At 50.9% G+C, this 14,166-nt stretch overlaps 3 protein-coding genes and 1 non-coding gene across 4 annotated transcripts; 2 read left to right on the top strand and 2 right to left on the bottom strand.

The window, feature by feature from the left end:
* Positions 1 to 4,582: 4,582 nt before the first annotated feature.
* QC761_0083550 lies at positions 4,583 to 4,669 on the bottom strand. Its single transcript has one exon. It is a non-coding gene; the product is annotated as a tRNA-Lys (tRNA).
* A 1,618-nt stretch (positions 4,670 to 6,287) lies between these two features.
* Positions 6,288 to 7,006, top strand: QC761_507880 (uncharacterized protein). Its single transcript, XM_062880000.1, has 2 exons — positions 6,288 to 6,470; positions 6,523 to 7,006. The coding sequence occupies exons 1-2, from the start codon at positions 6,437 to 6,439 to the stop codon at positions 6,789 to 6,791; spliced, it is 303 nt and encodes a 100-aa protein (XP_062731317.1). The 5' UTR covers positions 6,288 to 6,436; the 3' UTR covers positions 6,792 to 7,006.
* Positions 7,007 to 10,177: 3,171 nt separating this feature from the next.
* Positions 10,178 to 10,861, bottom strand: QC761_507867 (uncharacterized protein; the record flags this gene model as incomplete). Its single annotated transcript, XM_062879999.1, has 1 exon — positions 10,178 to 10,861. The coding sequence occupies one exon, from the start codon at positions 10,859 to 10,861 to the stop codon at positions 10,178 to 10,180; it is 684 nt and encodes a 227-aa protein (XP_062731316.1).
* Positions 10,862 to 11,243: 382 nt separating this feature from the next.
* QC761_507865 (uncharacterized protein) lies at positions 11,244 to 12,910 on the top strand. Its single transcript, XM_062879998.1, has 3 exons — positions 11,244 to 12,202; positions 12,263 to 12,451; positions 12,510 to 12,910. The coding sequence occupies exons 1-3, from the start codon at positions 11,636 to 11,638 to the stop codon at positions 12,609 to 12,611; spliced, it is 858 nt and encodes a 285-aa protein (XP_062731315.1). The 5' UTR covers positions 11,244 to 11,635; the 3' UTR covers positions 12,612 to 12,910.
* Positions 12,911 to 14,166: the final 1,256 nt, after the last annotated feature.

Below are 14,166 nucleotides of genomic sequence, written 5' to 3'. Positions count from 1 at the left end.
GACCTGTCGTCCGGGTGGGCCGTCCAACGCAGGCTTGTCCAAAAGGGGGCTGGCAGATCAACAATACAACCTCCAGACAGCCAGCGACAGCAGACACCGGGATATCTGCAGTGGGAGGGAGAGTGGGCGAAGAATGAGTTGAGTTAGTGACCTCGAATGCTTGGCCAACCACCTGTAAGTTTCCAGTTCCAGTTGCAGCAGCTCAGCAGCTTGCCGTGGTCCAGATCTCGGTCGGGACTCAAGCTTCCAGTTGGCTCGTTGGGTGGCTCGTCCGCCGCCCTTGCTGACGAACTACTGTAGTGATGGGCCAACCACCGTGAGTAGATGCTTTCTTACCGCGGGCCTGGCTGAGTGCAGCCCATGCAATGTTTTCCCTATCGGACAAAATGCAGCGTGGATCGTAGGGGAGCGATGTATGTCGTGACGCGGTTGGTGGAAATGCAAGACGAGAAATCGAACAACGTTTCGCTACTATCCGTAGATGGTGGTGAGGTGGGCAAACAGAAGAAAAGAAAAGAAAAGGCAGGAGAACAGCAACCCGTCAGACACCCAAATGGTCGATAGGTGGTGAGGATTACCGCACAGTTGCGCCGGACCTGGGCTTGGCATACGCTTTCTTTGGTGCTGTCACACAGACTTGGGGACTGCTTGGACTGGGTTGCTGCAGCTTCCTGTGATAGGACAGCTCCCGGCAGCCTGCAGCCTTGAAAGCAGGATGTTTGGAGACTTTGGGGAGTTGAAGATGTGAAGGTTAATGCCGGGACAGGGACCGCCTCCGTGTGTGTGTCTGATGCGTGGATGCCTCGATAAGATTCCTGGTTGATGACGATGGCGAGAGTGATGATTGTCAGGTCGAAGCAGACAAAGGAACCAAAGACATGGGATGAGACGGGCTTGAGCATGGATCTTTCTGGCCACACCCAACGCAGCCAAGTCCGGGCAGAGAACGGTTGCGGGAGGGGCGCACTTTCTCTTGTTTCGGTGCGATCTTGAACACTGCCTACCTACAAGAAGCTCCAAAAAATATGATAAAAAACCCGACCCCTCAACTTTCCCGATCTCAACCCTGAAAGAGCTTAGCTCTCGGCGCTAGACAGTTTAATACCAGGGCCGGCGTCCAGATTATTGGGACAGCCAGTGGCTATTTGGAGGGGCACGAGGGGCACGAGGGGCACGAGGGGCACCACGGGAGGGACAGAGGCAATGGGACCGGGAGGAGGTTGGACCTTCCTTTCGTCTGATCAACTTTTGTTTTGGTGCAGGTGCGGTGCAGGTGCGGTGCAGGTGTGCAGGTAGGTGCTGCCACGCTTGCCTGCCTTCTCAATATAACTTCCCGTTTGCCCCTCTAATATTGCAACTCTATCTTCGTATAATGCGCGCGCAGCCCAGCCACCAAGAGGTGTTGTCCTGCTCTCTGATTTGTTTTCTCTTCTTCTACATACACTGCATTTATTACAACAGGCGGTCGGCTCCGGTTGGGGTCAGGTATCTCCTGCTCTTGCTCGGGTAAGAGATCAGGCCAAAAAAAAGGAGGGGCAGGGCATTTCAAGACAGGGACATCGCTGCTGCAAGCAAGAAAGCACAAAGTTTAAATACGGTCATCTGGACATCAACGTGAAGGTGCCGTAATCATTAAACAATTCATCGGCTCGTCTGACTCACTGACAGCTAATAGCAAGGTACTCAGTTGTAGGTACCCTTCCAGGTTCTCTTTCCCGTCCTATTGTCCTGATTTCACGCAGTTGCCGCCTTCGTCGGGTACCTGGCTGCTCCTGCACTAACCAAGAGATGCAGCTGTACCTGTTCGGGTGCCTGGAGAAGAGGAGCTCAGTCCAAGCAGTAAGTGGAGTTGGAAGCTGCCCCTCTTTGAGTTCTCACCACCAGCTTCATGTGCTGAAGAGTCACGTCCTACTAGGTAATCCGGCAGTACCCTGGTGGCGTTCCACCTCTTCGGTTTCTCTCCGACCATGTGTTCCCTCCGATGTGTTACAAGGCTGCTTCAGAGTCAGACACAGCCCATCACCAACCAGATTCGTTTTGGGCCATCTCCCTGCCGTGTTCCCCGAGGCTGGGTTCTTGTCTTTTTCCCTTTCTTTGTGTCCAGTGCCGTGGGAAAAGAACCGGATTTGACGGGGCTCTGGCATCGGCGCAGCGGCGTCGTTATCTCTTTTTCTGAGCCGTGACTGCCGCTGACCGCCCATCAGAGCCATCAGGCCAGCCATGCAACGGTCGATCGCAATGCTCCCGATCAGCAGATGGAACCAAAGACACCAAGCCCCAGCATTCCTGGGTCTTCCTGGGCAGCCTGCACAAGCGAGCGATCATCTGTGACGGCGCAGGTTCTGTGGCTTCTCCTCCTCTTTTGGCATCGCCGGCGGATGGCGGGGTTCCTCGCCCATCGCCAGTTCATTGCGTCATCGTGTCTTGGGCGAATGCAACAGTGGGGCTTGACGCCAGACGTCGCCAGGGGTTAGCGACCAGGACCCAAATGTCCCCCGGATTGGGCATAGTGAGGATATCAATCTTCAGCATCTAGACATCACCAAAATCATTCAACATTCCTGGATTTGTTCTCGAAGCCGCCATCGAAAAAGAAAAAGAAAAGGGGTCTGCCGATCTCCGGAGGATTTGCTGGTCGGCCAGATGCAGTGAGGCCCATGGAGGGTGTCACACCAGAAAGCCGACTGATGTTGTGTTCCAAGCTTCAGAGGAAAGGTCGCCCTGGAAGGTGCCTGGCCTGGATGGAGAGCACCCAAGCTTCGTGGTGCACCTGCATGAACGAGGCACAATGACTGTCCAGGTGACGAGGACGCGGGCCCGTCGGGTTGCATTTCCAGCTTCCATGTCCTGCTTCCCTCACTCACCGCTTTTGACAGCCTCCTTTGCGTTGCCTGTGTGGGATGCCGAATATAAGTTTAACGACGTGGCAGGTCGAAGCGGAGCCTGGTCTCTTCGGGGGCAACAATACTTTGTGCGCAATTCGACTGCTCACGTATGACCAGTCAACAATCCCAGACGTCGATATGCCGACCGACCGAATGCTAACAACAACCTGTAAGATATGATCAGTTCTCGGCGGTGGTCAGACCAAAGTATTCCCCGACGTTTCCATTCCGGAGGATTCACAACTTGGCCGAACCCGGGGACATGATAACACATCGCACACTCGCCACATGCCAGCTCGACACTCTCAAAAAGTTGACATGGCGCTATTGGTGGGGCGCATATGGAGTAGGTCCGCCGACCAAACAGTGAACAACCCGACAAACCCCTTCTCGTTGTTCGGTCCATGGACTCCGTACCCGTCCGAGTCCCTGAATGCCACGACACCTGACCCATGACAAAAATGGACATCTACCATGCCATGCGTGCCATGTCAAGAGACGGGCCGCATATTGCGAAATAAGTGCTATGGTGTTTTTTGGCCGCTGTGCCTGTGTTCCTGAATTAGCCCTCTGCCTGCTTCCGACGACAATCCACTCCAACTGCCGCTTGTCGTGTAGATACACGTGTATCATTCGTTGTCCTGAGGTTCTAGAGCCGCTCGTTTAGGATCAGCTTGGAGGTTTCGAAATATGCAAGCACTACCATGCTGCAGGTGGTGGCGGCAAGCCATGGCGGTACCTGAGCCCGATTCCTCTCTTTCGGCTCGTTGGCCGAATCCGAGTGATTCCTGACTGATGGGAACGCAACCACTCAGAGGAGAGGAGGTTACGTACGTTTTCTCAGTCTCACTTACGGTGCCCGGAGCCTGGTGAGAGTGTGTTCTCATGACGGGACTTTTGGATCTCCCTTGCACGGAAGGTTGCAGTAAGCACAGATCTTCCTTTTCTTTTTCCCTCAGATCCTCTTGAGGGAAGGGAATACGATACGGAGAAGGCATTGGACATGACCAACCGCCCTTGCGTTATGCTACTAGTGACGCTATGGAAACGTTCCATGCATACGACGCTCGATGCTTGGTGCAGGGCAGGTTAGCGAGCACACAGCATGGTTCCTTACTTCGAAAAGCAACACCCTCTCAAAGTGTTCAGGGAAGGTGGTGATAACTGAGGAGTGGGATATATATTGCCATCCCCCATCGCGTCAGTCTTGGCCCATATATTTGCTCCTGCGTTCGCCGCACTCGATCCCGTGTTACTTTATTGGGTAAGTCGTCCTCATGCGCGGGGAGAATATGACAAAACTTATCGTGATGATAATATCTCTCATTCGATCAGTATACAGTATCTATCATATTTGCTGCTGCTGTTGTTGATATCGTCTCTTCTGCCCCTCGTTTAATTCCGACGGGTGCTGATTCAAAGCGGGGCAGCCAGTTTCCTTGTCTCCGACCACCAAAAAAAGAAGAATATTGGGGTACAACTGAGCTCGCACGTGCCATCATCGTCTTGCCTGCCGGGATGCTATTAATAAGCAAGACATTGGACAGTGCCCGCATTCCAGTGCTGACGCTGTGTTGATGATGGCCAAGGAGAAGATGCTCACCTGGGCAACCATCAGCTCTCAAGGGGTAAGAAAAGGGTCAGTAGAGGAAGGAAGCGGGAAAAGAAAAAATAAGAATCGTCGAAGACGGGAATTGAGCCCGACGTGGGGGTCGAACCCACAACCTTGAGATTTCGGAGTACCCCTTAAGAGTCTCACGCTCTACCGATTGAGCTAGCCGGGCGGGCCAACCAATGTTTGATGGTGGTGCAGTCTGGATTTTGGTGCTATGGTAGGTGTGCACTCGAAATGATCTTGTCAAAGAGAATGAGTAAAGATTATCAGTAGCGCCTTTGAGACTACTGTATATGGGTGAATTTTTTCTGCATCAATGCCAAGACACCTTGAATGAAAAGCAACTTCCCTTCGCGCAGCCTAACTCCTCTGGACTCTGGAATGTACCCTGCATACAACCGCCCTCAGCCGCATAGGCCAAAGCCTCACCGACAGCAATATATTTTGCCTTCATTCCAACCGCTTCAAGAGTGGTAGATGAGTCGTTAACCGAGGCACGGCTGGCTACACAGCATACAGCGGCTCGTTCGCTGGAAGATACTTATGCGGGCTTTTTTCAACGGCAGGGAGGAGAGCACAGCATTTTCTAGCGCTTATGATAAGATAGTTTGTGGTTTGTTGCCGTTATGCAGATTTATGCAGTGGGTATTCGCGGCAATGGGGAGGGAGAGTCAGGGCGGTGGTTGGTTGGCTTGTGGCGGTTGGGTGCATGCATTTGTGTGGAAGCCTTGAGTGGTGAGGAGCTATTCTGGTTTGTTAGGGGTGATATTGGGTCTAGATGAGTAGATATTCTCTTGAGTAGTTCCATCACATACCTAGAGAGTGGTAAGTGGGTTTTGAACAAGACATTGGAGAATGAAGGTGGATGGAAGGGTGATTCATTAGCATGATCAGTACTTCAACAGATGGGAGATGTTTTTGGGATGTGGTGTGGCACCTCGGCAAGATCTTGATGCAAGGTGCTGTACCTGGCGTTGTTGGGCGGTTGGTGGCGTTAGCTTCGAGGTGATGCTCACTAGCTGACCTGACTGACTGGTAAGGACTCATCTATGGCACGGGATTTAGAGCAAACGATTGCCTCGGGACTTGTACATGCGCAGTTCCATCTTATTTATTCGGGGCGAGCGGTTAGGCAAAGGCTGCTGTTGGCTTCCAACCCTGTGGCTTCTGCAGGCTTGATCCTTCGGTCTATGGGGCTGGATGGCTGATATAGGGTTGGGGGCGGTGGTCTCTGTGAATTATTGGCATCGAAGCTTGAAAAGGTCGACACATCAAGATCTGAACAAGGCAGTTTGTTGAGCTGGGTTCTTCTCAGACATTGATCATGAGGACAAAGCAAACCCATACTTCTGAGGAGACGTTCACAAAACCTTGCCATCGGCAATACCTTCCTTTTCACTTTAAGCACCAAAAGAGGAATGTGTTCAGGACGAAAGCATCCGAACCGATCAGTGACTTCCACATAATCAAAGCCCCCATGCATAAATGATGTGCGCTGTCAAACCATCAATGCCAAGCATTTTACCCCTATTGCCGATTTAGGGGCTGGGATGATCAAACCACACCTGTCACCGCTTACTACCACAACACCAAGGCATTTAGGACGGCAATGGTTTATTGACTTGGTAGATACTAGATCGGCGGTATTACTTGATCGCATTGTGAGCACTCTTGACACAACTGTCTGGACGATAGTATGATCCGCAGCAGTAACAGTCGCATCGTGCCCGGTCTTTCAGATGGGAAGTGATTGTCTTCCTCTAAGTAAAGAAGTGCAATAAACATCGACTACATAAAGCGTCGCACTGGGGAAATGGAGTTATTATCATTCATGCTTCTATCATCCCATCTCTTCATCCGATTCACTTCATCAAACGACCTGGTGTCGGCATCAGCTCTGTGAGCCTTTTATCCAACTTTTAACACCACTTCCAAGATGGTCCGCATCACTGTAACTGCCCTTCTGGCTTGTAAGTTTACATGCCTTCCACAGGACTTTGACTTTTACTAACGAGGTCCAAGTTGTCGTCACTGCCATGGCACAAATCACACCCAACAATGCCGGTGCGAGAAACGTTGGGCAGGGGAACGGCTCGCAGTTCATCACTGGGGGCTGCGTCAACAATGCCGACTGCGCTTCAGGGTGTTGCGCTGATGCGAGTGGCGTGGGGGTCTGCTCTGCTGAGGCTGCTCAGTTCCAAAATGGGAAGAATGGATGTGGCTTTGTTGATCCGAATGCTCAGGGGACCATTGCTGCTGCTCAGGCTCAGGTTGCGAGGCAGGGATTCTGAGGGAAAGAATCGTGTAGATGGGAGTGTTCAGATGGCATGAGTTATCTTCCTGCAGCCTGACATTTCTACCTACTAATTAACCTGCTGACATGCTGAAATCGCATTTGTATCCAGTCTTCCAATCACGTACTTGATGTCAAACAAATGATAATGATAGAGAAAGATACAGACAGACTTCAGTTCCCGAGTGGCCTCAGCTACCCAAGAATAAGCTCTGCATCCTTCTCCATACTTTCCCATGCTGTTCTGATCACGTGGCCCACACCCCGTCGATATGCCACCCCATCGATCCACTCAACCCAGAGAACGTTATAGAAGGCGTAAATGTCCTTATCGTCAATCAACGGAGAATCGCCATCGTAACCAAGTGAGATCGCCACAATGTCACACGGGTAGCCTATGGTCTCATCCCCATCCTTCTTCTCATTCTTCCAGGAGTTCAGCAATGCGTTATCCTCTTTGCTATGCGGTCGAATTTCGTCCACTTCTTGGTCTTCAAAGTTTCGAAGTACAAGGGGGAGCTCGAGAAACATTCGATATAGGTCGAATGGCTCTTCTGTGCTCCCAAGCTCTTCTGGCATCAATATGCGCTCCTTGTCACCCCAAAGACGCCCCTGTTGCGTCAAGGCACAAAGGTATCTCCCTATAGGCTGTGGCATTTGTGCTACAGACGATTCAAGGTGTCTTCCATAGGGGACGGGAAGACGAAGAAAAGTGGTCGGTAAGCCAACTCCAGGGATATAACCAATCTGCTCGACACTCGCCCCATCTAAGTTCTGATAGGAAGCTTGATTTCAGACATAGGTGTTGCTCTTTTGGAAAGAGAGTCGGCGTAGTAGGTTGGCCTCTGCACTAAGCTCTATTTGATTTGCTCGGACAAGGAACTTTCGATGTTGAGCAACCCTCCAACCTTGCGGGAGGTTGCTAATGTTACCCATGTATTCTGTTTTCTAACTGTACTAGTCATTTTGAAAGGGAATTTTGACAGGGGTAGAAGTGACGGAGAAACGTAGTTTCCATGTGAGGATCGATATGGTTTGTTGTGGAGGTCGAACGTTGTCCTGCCCGAGGCTTCCCAACACTGCAGAATTTTACCCTTCCAGCCAGACCAACCCCAACGAGGTGGACACTCCCGGGAGTGACTGGATGCTTGCCGTACTTCAGCGAACGGTACGGTTGTCTGAGTGTGCCACAGTAGCGCAGAGTCCAAGCCGCGTGGAAACTGATGTTCAATATAGATCGCTAGGGTTCCCTCGAAAGCAAGCAAAGCGTCTTCGCCGTATGTCAATGAACGTTGGTTAAATGTCGAAATATCCTTTCCCAGGTCGGTCAGACTTACTGCTCCCACACCCACCCTACTCCGGCAGACGTTATCTAGATTGGGTTTATTCAGGACTCCATCGACTCGGTTGTCTTCCTGTAATCACGCGCAGGGAAGTCATCGTCCTCACAGAAAAAGGATTCTGCACACATCCCCGAACAGACCCGTAAGAAAATGTCAACCGTCGCTGTGAAAACTGCAGTTCCTGCCACGTCCAACCACGGCGTGCCCATGTGGTTTCTTCCAGTGCAAGATTTTGTGGGGCACGCACGGAGATGGTGTCGCTGAGTTCTAGTTCAGGGTGCAACTGTCGAGGCTGAGAAACGTTGGGAATACCGCGCAAGCCATGGTCGGCATCTAGGCCATCGCCAGCTACAATAGTAAGTCGAGTGTTCTCATATATCTTGGCCATATCCCGAATTTGCGTATGTTTTGAGCCTTCTTCATGAACGATGCAAAGCGAGTCGACCCATAAATATCTCTCGCCTATCAAAGGGACCAGACCAATAGCATCGTTGATAGTCGCAGGCATCATTATCTTAATCGATCAAATACACGGTCGTTTTGGTGAGCCAACAAATTGGCGCGCTCTGTCCTGAGCATCGCTGCCTGTCCCCACACATAGCTCAACGCAACATACTGTAGCTCGGCCTTTGCTGGTACCGTGGGCTCTTTCGCAGCCATGCTTCCAAGAGTTCACCTGGTCGAGGTTGATATCTTTGCGATCGAGACTTGTCACGCCGTCTAATCGACCTTTTGATAAGCATGCCAGACTTGCGTCTGTTGATCCCCGATTTTCTTTTGTGTCGTCAAACTCGAGGGCTAGGAAATTCATCCGTTTCCAGGCTGGACGGGCGAATGCATTCAAGGACACCGTTGCCGAGTGCCCAAGCCTCTGACGCGTTATATACTCGGAGTTGAAGAAGTTTAGTGAGCTTCGCACCCCGAATCCAAAACTAGATGGCCATAGGTGCCCAAATCCACTGATTTTCTACTATCATGGGATGGTAGTCAGCAACTGAATTCTACTGAAATTGAAAGGCCAAGAGTATCCGCAAGAACTGTCATCCTACCCCTTGAAGTGCAGGTGGGTATCTCCTTACTATCTGTGGTTAGGTATGAACCACTCATCTCTTTCGTGTTGACTCTTCAGGTAAAACGAGACTACCTTAAAAATCTTCCCGCAAACCTTGCACGAAGGGTTTGACAGAATGTTGACGGGGTTGATTCGAGACTGATTCCTAATGTACGTCAGTATATGGAAATTCAATCGATAAGACTGGACCTGCGGTGAAAGACCTTCTCTCCTCGAGGACACGACGGCAACTATCGAGAACTTGAAGGAATTTTAAACGGAATGGGGCTTCAGGTCGATAATTTGGCTGCAACATTGGCCCTTTGAAAAGACATGACGGCCTGTAGGTAAAAGGGTATGTCTTGAAGTCCAAAGACCTCTCCGACCCTTTGCGGGGTTTGTCAGTCACTACTACCTAATGATAGTTGAGTGGCTGTAAAGCTTTTGTAATTGGCAAAGCAGCCACAGTTATTGTTTCATCACGTGTTTAAATGATTGAGGGAAGCTTATCGGACGTGTGGTCTCGTTGGAGAACATGAGCTACCCTGGCTAACCCTAAACACCGTGAAGAAACGGAGACTGCAGTTGGGAACGAGCCTCTAAAGATACCCCACAAGCCTTAAAAGGGCTTTCAATACCTTGGTTTGTGAAGATAGGTAAGCTACGGCAATTCGGAAGTTTGAGCCTCAGTCGAGAGGTACGTTAGAGGTATCTCTCGCTGTAGCGTTTGATACTTTGTCACAGTCTCTATTCTATTGTCCACAGCCTGTTCTCCTATCTGAGTTCCAGGATTATCCTCACCTTTCAAACATGGCTTCATAATCCTCATGATAAACCCACAATTAAAAGGAAAAGAATGAAAAGGCCGAAACAACACAGGATAGACTGAGCAGTGGCCCTGCCAATACAAAAAGAAACCCATGGTTGAATTCATGATACCCTATCACGGAAACCCCCAGACCCATGGGAATCCAAGACCCAAAGTCCCTTCTACTCCTCCACCTTCACCCTCCCCCCCTCAACAACCCACTCAACCCCACCCTTCACCCACCCCCCATAATCCCCCATATACCTCCCCTCCGTCGTTCCCCCTTCAACCAAAATCTCCTCCCTCTTCACCGGCGCCCACCACATCCCCTCTAGGCTCTCCCTATCCAAACCCACTTCATACTCCAACCCCGGCTCCAACCCATCAACACCAGTAGGCTGCACCGACCTCCTCACCCTCCTCTCCCTTCCTTCCTCATCCACCTCCCACCCCTTCTCCGCGATTGCCTTTGGCACAGGCCTGATTTTATTCACCCCTCCACCTCTCCCAAAGGGGGTTGAGATTGTGGTGGGAGTGTTAGGGAGTAAAGTGAGGTAGAACTGCTCGTCTGAATCGCCTTTGATGCGGGTTACGGGGGAACGGTTGACTTGAAAAAGAGAGGTTTCGATTTTTTGGCGGGAGGGGAGGGAGTGAATTGTTATTGTGCGGTTTGTTAGGGCGGAGGGTAGGGCCAAGGGGCGGTTGAAGGTGCAGAGGGTTATCGGGGTGGGGTGGTGGGAGAGGAGGGAGAGGGTTAGGAGGGGGGGGAGGGGGTTGGTGGTGAAGGAGTGGGTTTCTGGGGTGATGGTTATGGTGATGTGGATTTTGGCGGGAGGGCTGGTGGTGGTGGGGGTTGCGGTGGACATGGTTGCTGGTATGTTGTGTCGTTGGGTGGTGTTGCAGTTGGGTTAAAGAGTTGAAGACGATGAAGGTTGATGATTGTGACGCAGTAAGTCGGTTTAGGTAAGATAGGTCAAAAGCCGCTAGTTGTTTGATCTGGGCTGAGAAGGATAGATGTGAAAGCTGAAAGTGTTGACTTGCTCAGAATACTCAACTGATCAAAAGAAAATGCCGTCGGTGAGACTCAAATACTCGGGTCATCGGCACAGCGTAAAAGGAAGGAGAAACAAGAAAGAAATGGTTTGCGTGGCACGGTTTATGCACCCACTAGGCAGACCCCGCATTTTGTTTAATCGAATACAGGTTTCCATCCCAGTAATCTCACCGGACCAGTTATCCAAAGCTTCAGAAAGCTCACTCCATGACGTCGCCACAGCTTCCTCCTGGACAGAGACATCCAATACGAAGGTGAGCAACCACAATGTCCACCAACAAATGCCACTTCAACTCATGCCATAAGACGCGGCGCAGTCAGCGAGAACCAGGAGGTTCACCCAGCAAGCTGACATCCGCCATGGCCGAAGCCTGTTTCAGCATGTCATACAGAACCAGACAAGAGGAGTCTCTGTCTGATCATCAGCCTTGTCAATGTCCGGCCGACAGACGGGTATTCTATATCGATAATATCGGTGAGAAGAAGTGCATATAACTTCTCTCCACCGCCAGTCAAAGCAGAGGGTGCATTCACACAGTCCTTCACATCCTCCCCTCATCCAGCTCTTCAGCACTGACCAAAAACCATGCACCTCATCCGCACCCTCTTTCTGACTTCAAGCCTGTCCCTGGCGCACGCCAGCGTCCTACCCTCCACCCCCAAGCCCGGCATCAGAGCCCTCTCCAAGCGGGCTGAGCCCAACACAGGGGAAGACTTCCCCGAAGACGAAGAGCCCGTCCCCAACCGTCTCAACAAAGTCGAAACCGCCTTCAAAGACGCCATCGAGTTGACCTCTGCCGTCTTGTCCTTCATTGAAACCGACGAGACAATCTATCCCCACTACTTTGACCCGGCAGACCGTGAGGAAATTACCCGAATCTTCAGAGACCTTAACAATGACGGCGAAGGTCATGACATGCTGGGGAACTTCCTCGTGCAAACTACCGATCTTGACAATGCCTGCGGTGATCGTGGATTGGCGTACTCGGGTGATTACAATACTGAGCAGCCTTTTATCGTGGTTTGCCCTCGTGCTTTCAACAAGAAGGCTATTGGTGATCTTGAGGGGAAAGACCGTGGGGATGAGGATGCGAGGGACTTCTATGCTGCTTGTGCTGAGGATGGGGGGGATATTGCGGATAATGTCAGCTTTGTAAGTGTCTCCCTCTTGGTGTTCATCATGAGCAACTTTTATTGACTTAACTCATTATAGCATTTTAACACCCTCGGAATGACACTCCTCCATGAGTACCTCCACTATGACCTCATGATCCAGTCTTCCTTCGGATCTATTGTTGACAATCCTGATGGTGAACCTGGCTATGGCCCGGTTGCCGTTTATGATCGGTTGCCGAAAGATTTGGCTCGGGTCAATGCTGACAGTTACGCGTATTATGCTGCGGTAAGTTTCAATCTCTTAGTCGAGAAGCTTGTTAGTCAGGCACTAATGTTGATTATAGGAGGTGTATTGGTCTCTGATCTGCCAGAAAGAGTTCCAGGGCCCCCGTGAGGGCATTGATGACGCCGACCCTGACTGTGGAGAGCAGACTTGCGAGACTTGATTCTGAAAACAATGAACGAGATACCTAGCTAGGTACACAGGGAAGCATTTGGTCCGAGCGTTTGGTTGTAGAGGAGAGCTCTTGGATAATGCTTACAGGTCTTGAATTGCAGGTTGAATCACATGTGGAAGATGCTTGGCGCTTGTATCTGAATATCTGTTTGATTGGCATATAAAGCCTTTCTAGTCCTTAGAATTAGTTGCATCCGTCAGCCTTGTCCCCTCAGAGCTCTTGAAATACCCAGCGTTCACAATATCTGACTCTGTCATTATTCGTTGGACTCAATGTCAACATTTGCAGTGGCATCCTTGTCATGGAGCGAGACGCTCTCTGAGCCTGGTGCTTCGCCTGCTAGCTTGAGTGAGTTCGGTGACTGCGGAACAGGCTTTGCTGGCGACTTCGTAGCACCTTGTGGTAGAGGTGTTTCTTGCTTACTTGCGTCGGGTGAAGATAATAGTTCCAGTGGTTATTCTGAGCGAAGACGAGGTGAGCTAAGGGGCGGCGGAGAGTCCAAAAGGGGTGGTGAGCCTAGTGAAGGCGGCGAGCCTAAGAGTAATTCAGGGGGCGCCGGCGGTGTTTTTCCAGATCCATCTTCAAGTTTCCTACGCTTGCCACTTGATGCTTGGGACATGTTGTCTTCTGAAGTCCCTGGGTCCCTAGGGCTCTTGGTGACAATTGGTAAGTCGCTTGCGTCATACTCTAGAGTGACGACGAAGGAATCCTCAGATTCATAGTTTGTGAGTTCATCAAAAGCCTCCTGTAACTCTAGATAGTCACCTTTGTCAAACAGAACTACACCGCCAAAATTGCGATCCTCTGCCCAGTAGCCAACTACATCGGCAAGACCATGGGTGTAGCGGTCATGGTCGAGATACTCAACATGATAGAAGAGCATTGGGTGGGGTTCATTGACTTTCTCCCAGCGCGGTTTAAGTCCATCGTCCTTTATCCATCAAGGCGGAACTGTCCGGGATACAGTTTTGTCGATTTCCTCCTGGCTGTGGAGCTTTGGATGTCCTTGGTATACAAGAACCGCTAGGTTGTGTACCGCGACGGCGGTCAGTTCGACCAACCTCATCTTGAACTCCCGTGACCCAATCGCAGAATTCTGATATGCTTGCATGATCTGCCCGGTGGGTGAGTTAGAGTGTACCACAAAGTAGGATGCTGCTTCATGATTATAGAGGTTTATCTTTGAGGAAAACTGAAGGATGGCTGGGTCAAATGCGTCGCGAAATAGCCGCGCTTGATCAAGGGCACCCTCATAGAGATTCTCGTGTTCAAGCAATGGGTGGCCTTTCTCGAGTAGACATCCGCGGCCTTCAAAGACCCACATCATCAAAGGAACGCCATCAATCAGCTGCGCGATGCTCAACTCAGCCAGTTCTGTACGTGCAGAAGTGTGGAAGTTCTCCCCAAGGATGAGAAAGAGCAATGTATCGGATAGAATCTCCCACCTGTGTCTCCCGTAGCCTAACAGACTCATCATTAGGGTGGCCAACATTAATTAGTCTTGTGGGAAGGTCAGACTTTGTTGACGCTGCATCACCCATGT

This window comes from Podospora bellae-mahoneyi, chromosome 5 (assembly GCF_035222275.1).
Source record: "Podospora bellae-mahoneyi strain CBS 112042 chromosome 5, whole genome shotgun sequence".
Taxonomy (NCBI): domain Eukaryota; kingdom Fungi; phylum Ascomycota; class Sordariomycetes; order Sordariales; family Podosporaceae; genus Podospora; species Podospora bellae-mahoneyi.
Note: the sequence above shows the minus strand (reverse complement) of the source record. Positions and strands in the feature narration are given on the sequence as shown.

What these genes read in the sequence shown, in the direction of transcription:
- QC761_507880 (XM_062880000.1), top strand. Translation starts at nt 6,437, where the DNA reads ATGGTCCGCATCACTGTAACTGCCCTTCTGGCTT. An exon ending in TGTAACTGCCCTTCTGGCTT is followed by an intron (nt 6,471 to 6,522) that starts GTAAGTTTACAT and finishes ACGAGGTCCAAG; the next exon opens with TTGTCGTCACTGCCATGGCA.
- QC761_507865 (XM_062879998.1), top strand. Translation starts at nt 11,636, where the DNA reads ATGCACCTCATCCGCACCCTCTTTCTGACTTCAAGCCTGTCCCTGGCG. An exon ending in TTGCGGATAATGTCAGCTTT is followed by an intron (nt 12,203 to 12,262) that starts GTAAGTGTCTCC and finishes AACTCATTATAG; the next exon opens with CATTTTAACACCCTCGGAAT. An exon ending in GTTACGCGTATTATGCTGCG is followed by an intron (nt 12,452 to 12,509) that starts GTAAGTTTCAAT and finishes TGTTGATTATAG; the next exon opens with GAGGTGTATTGGTCTCTGAT.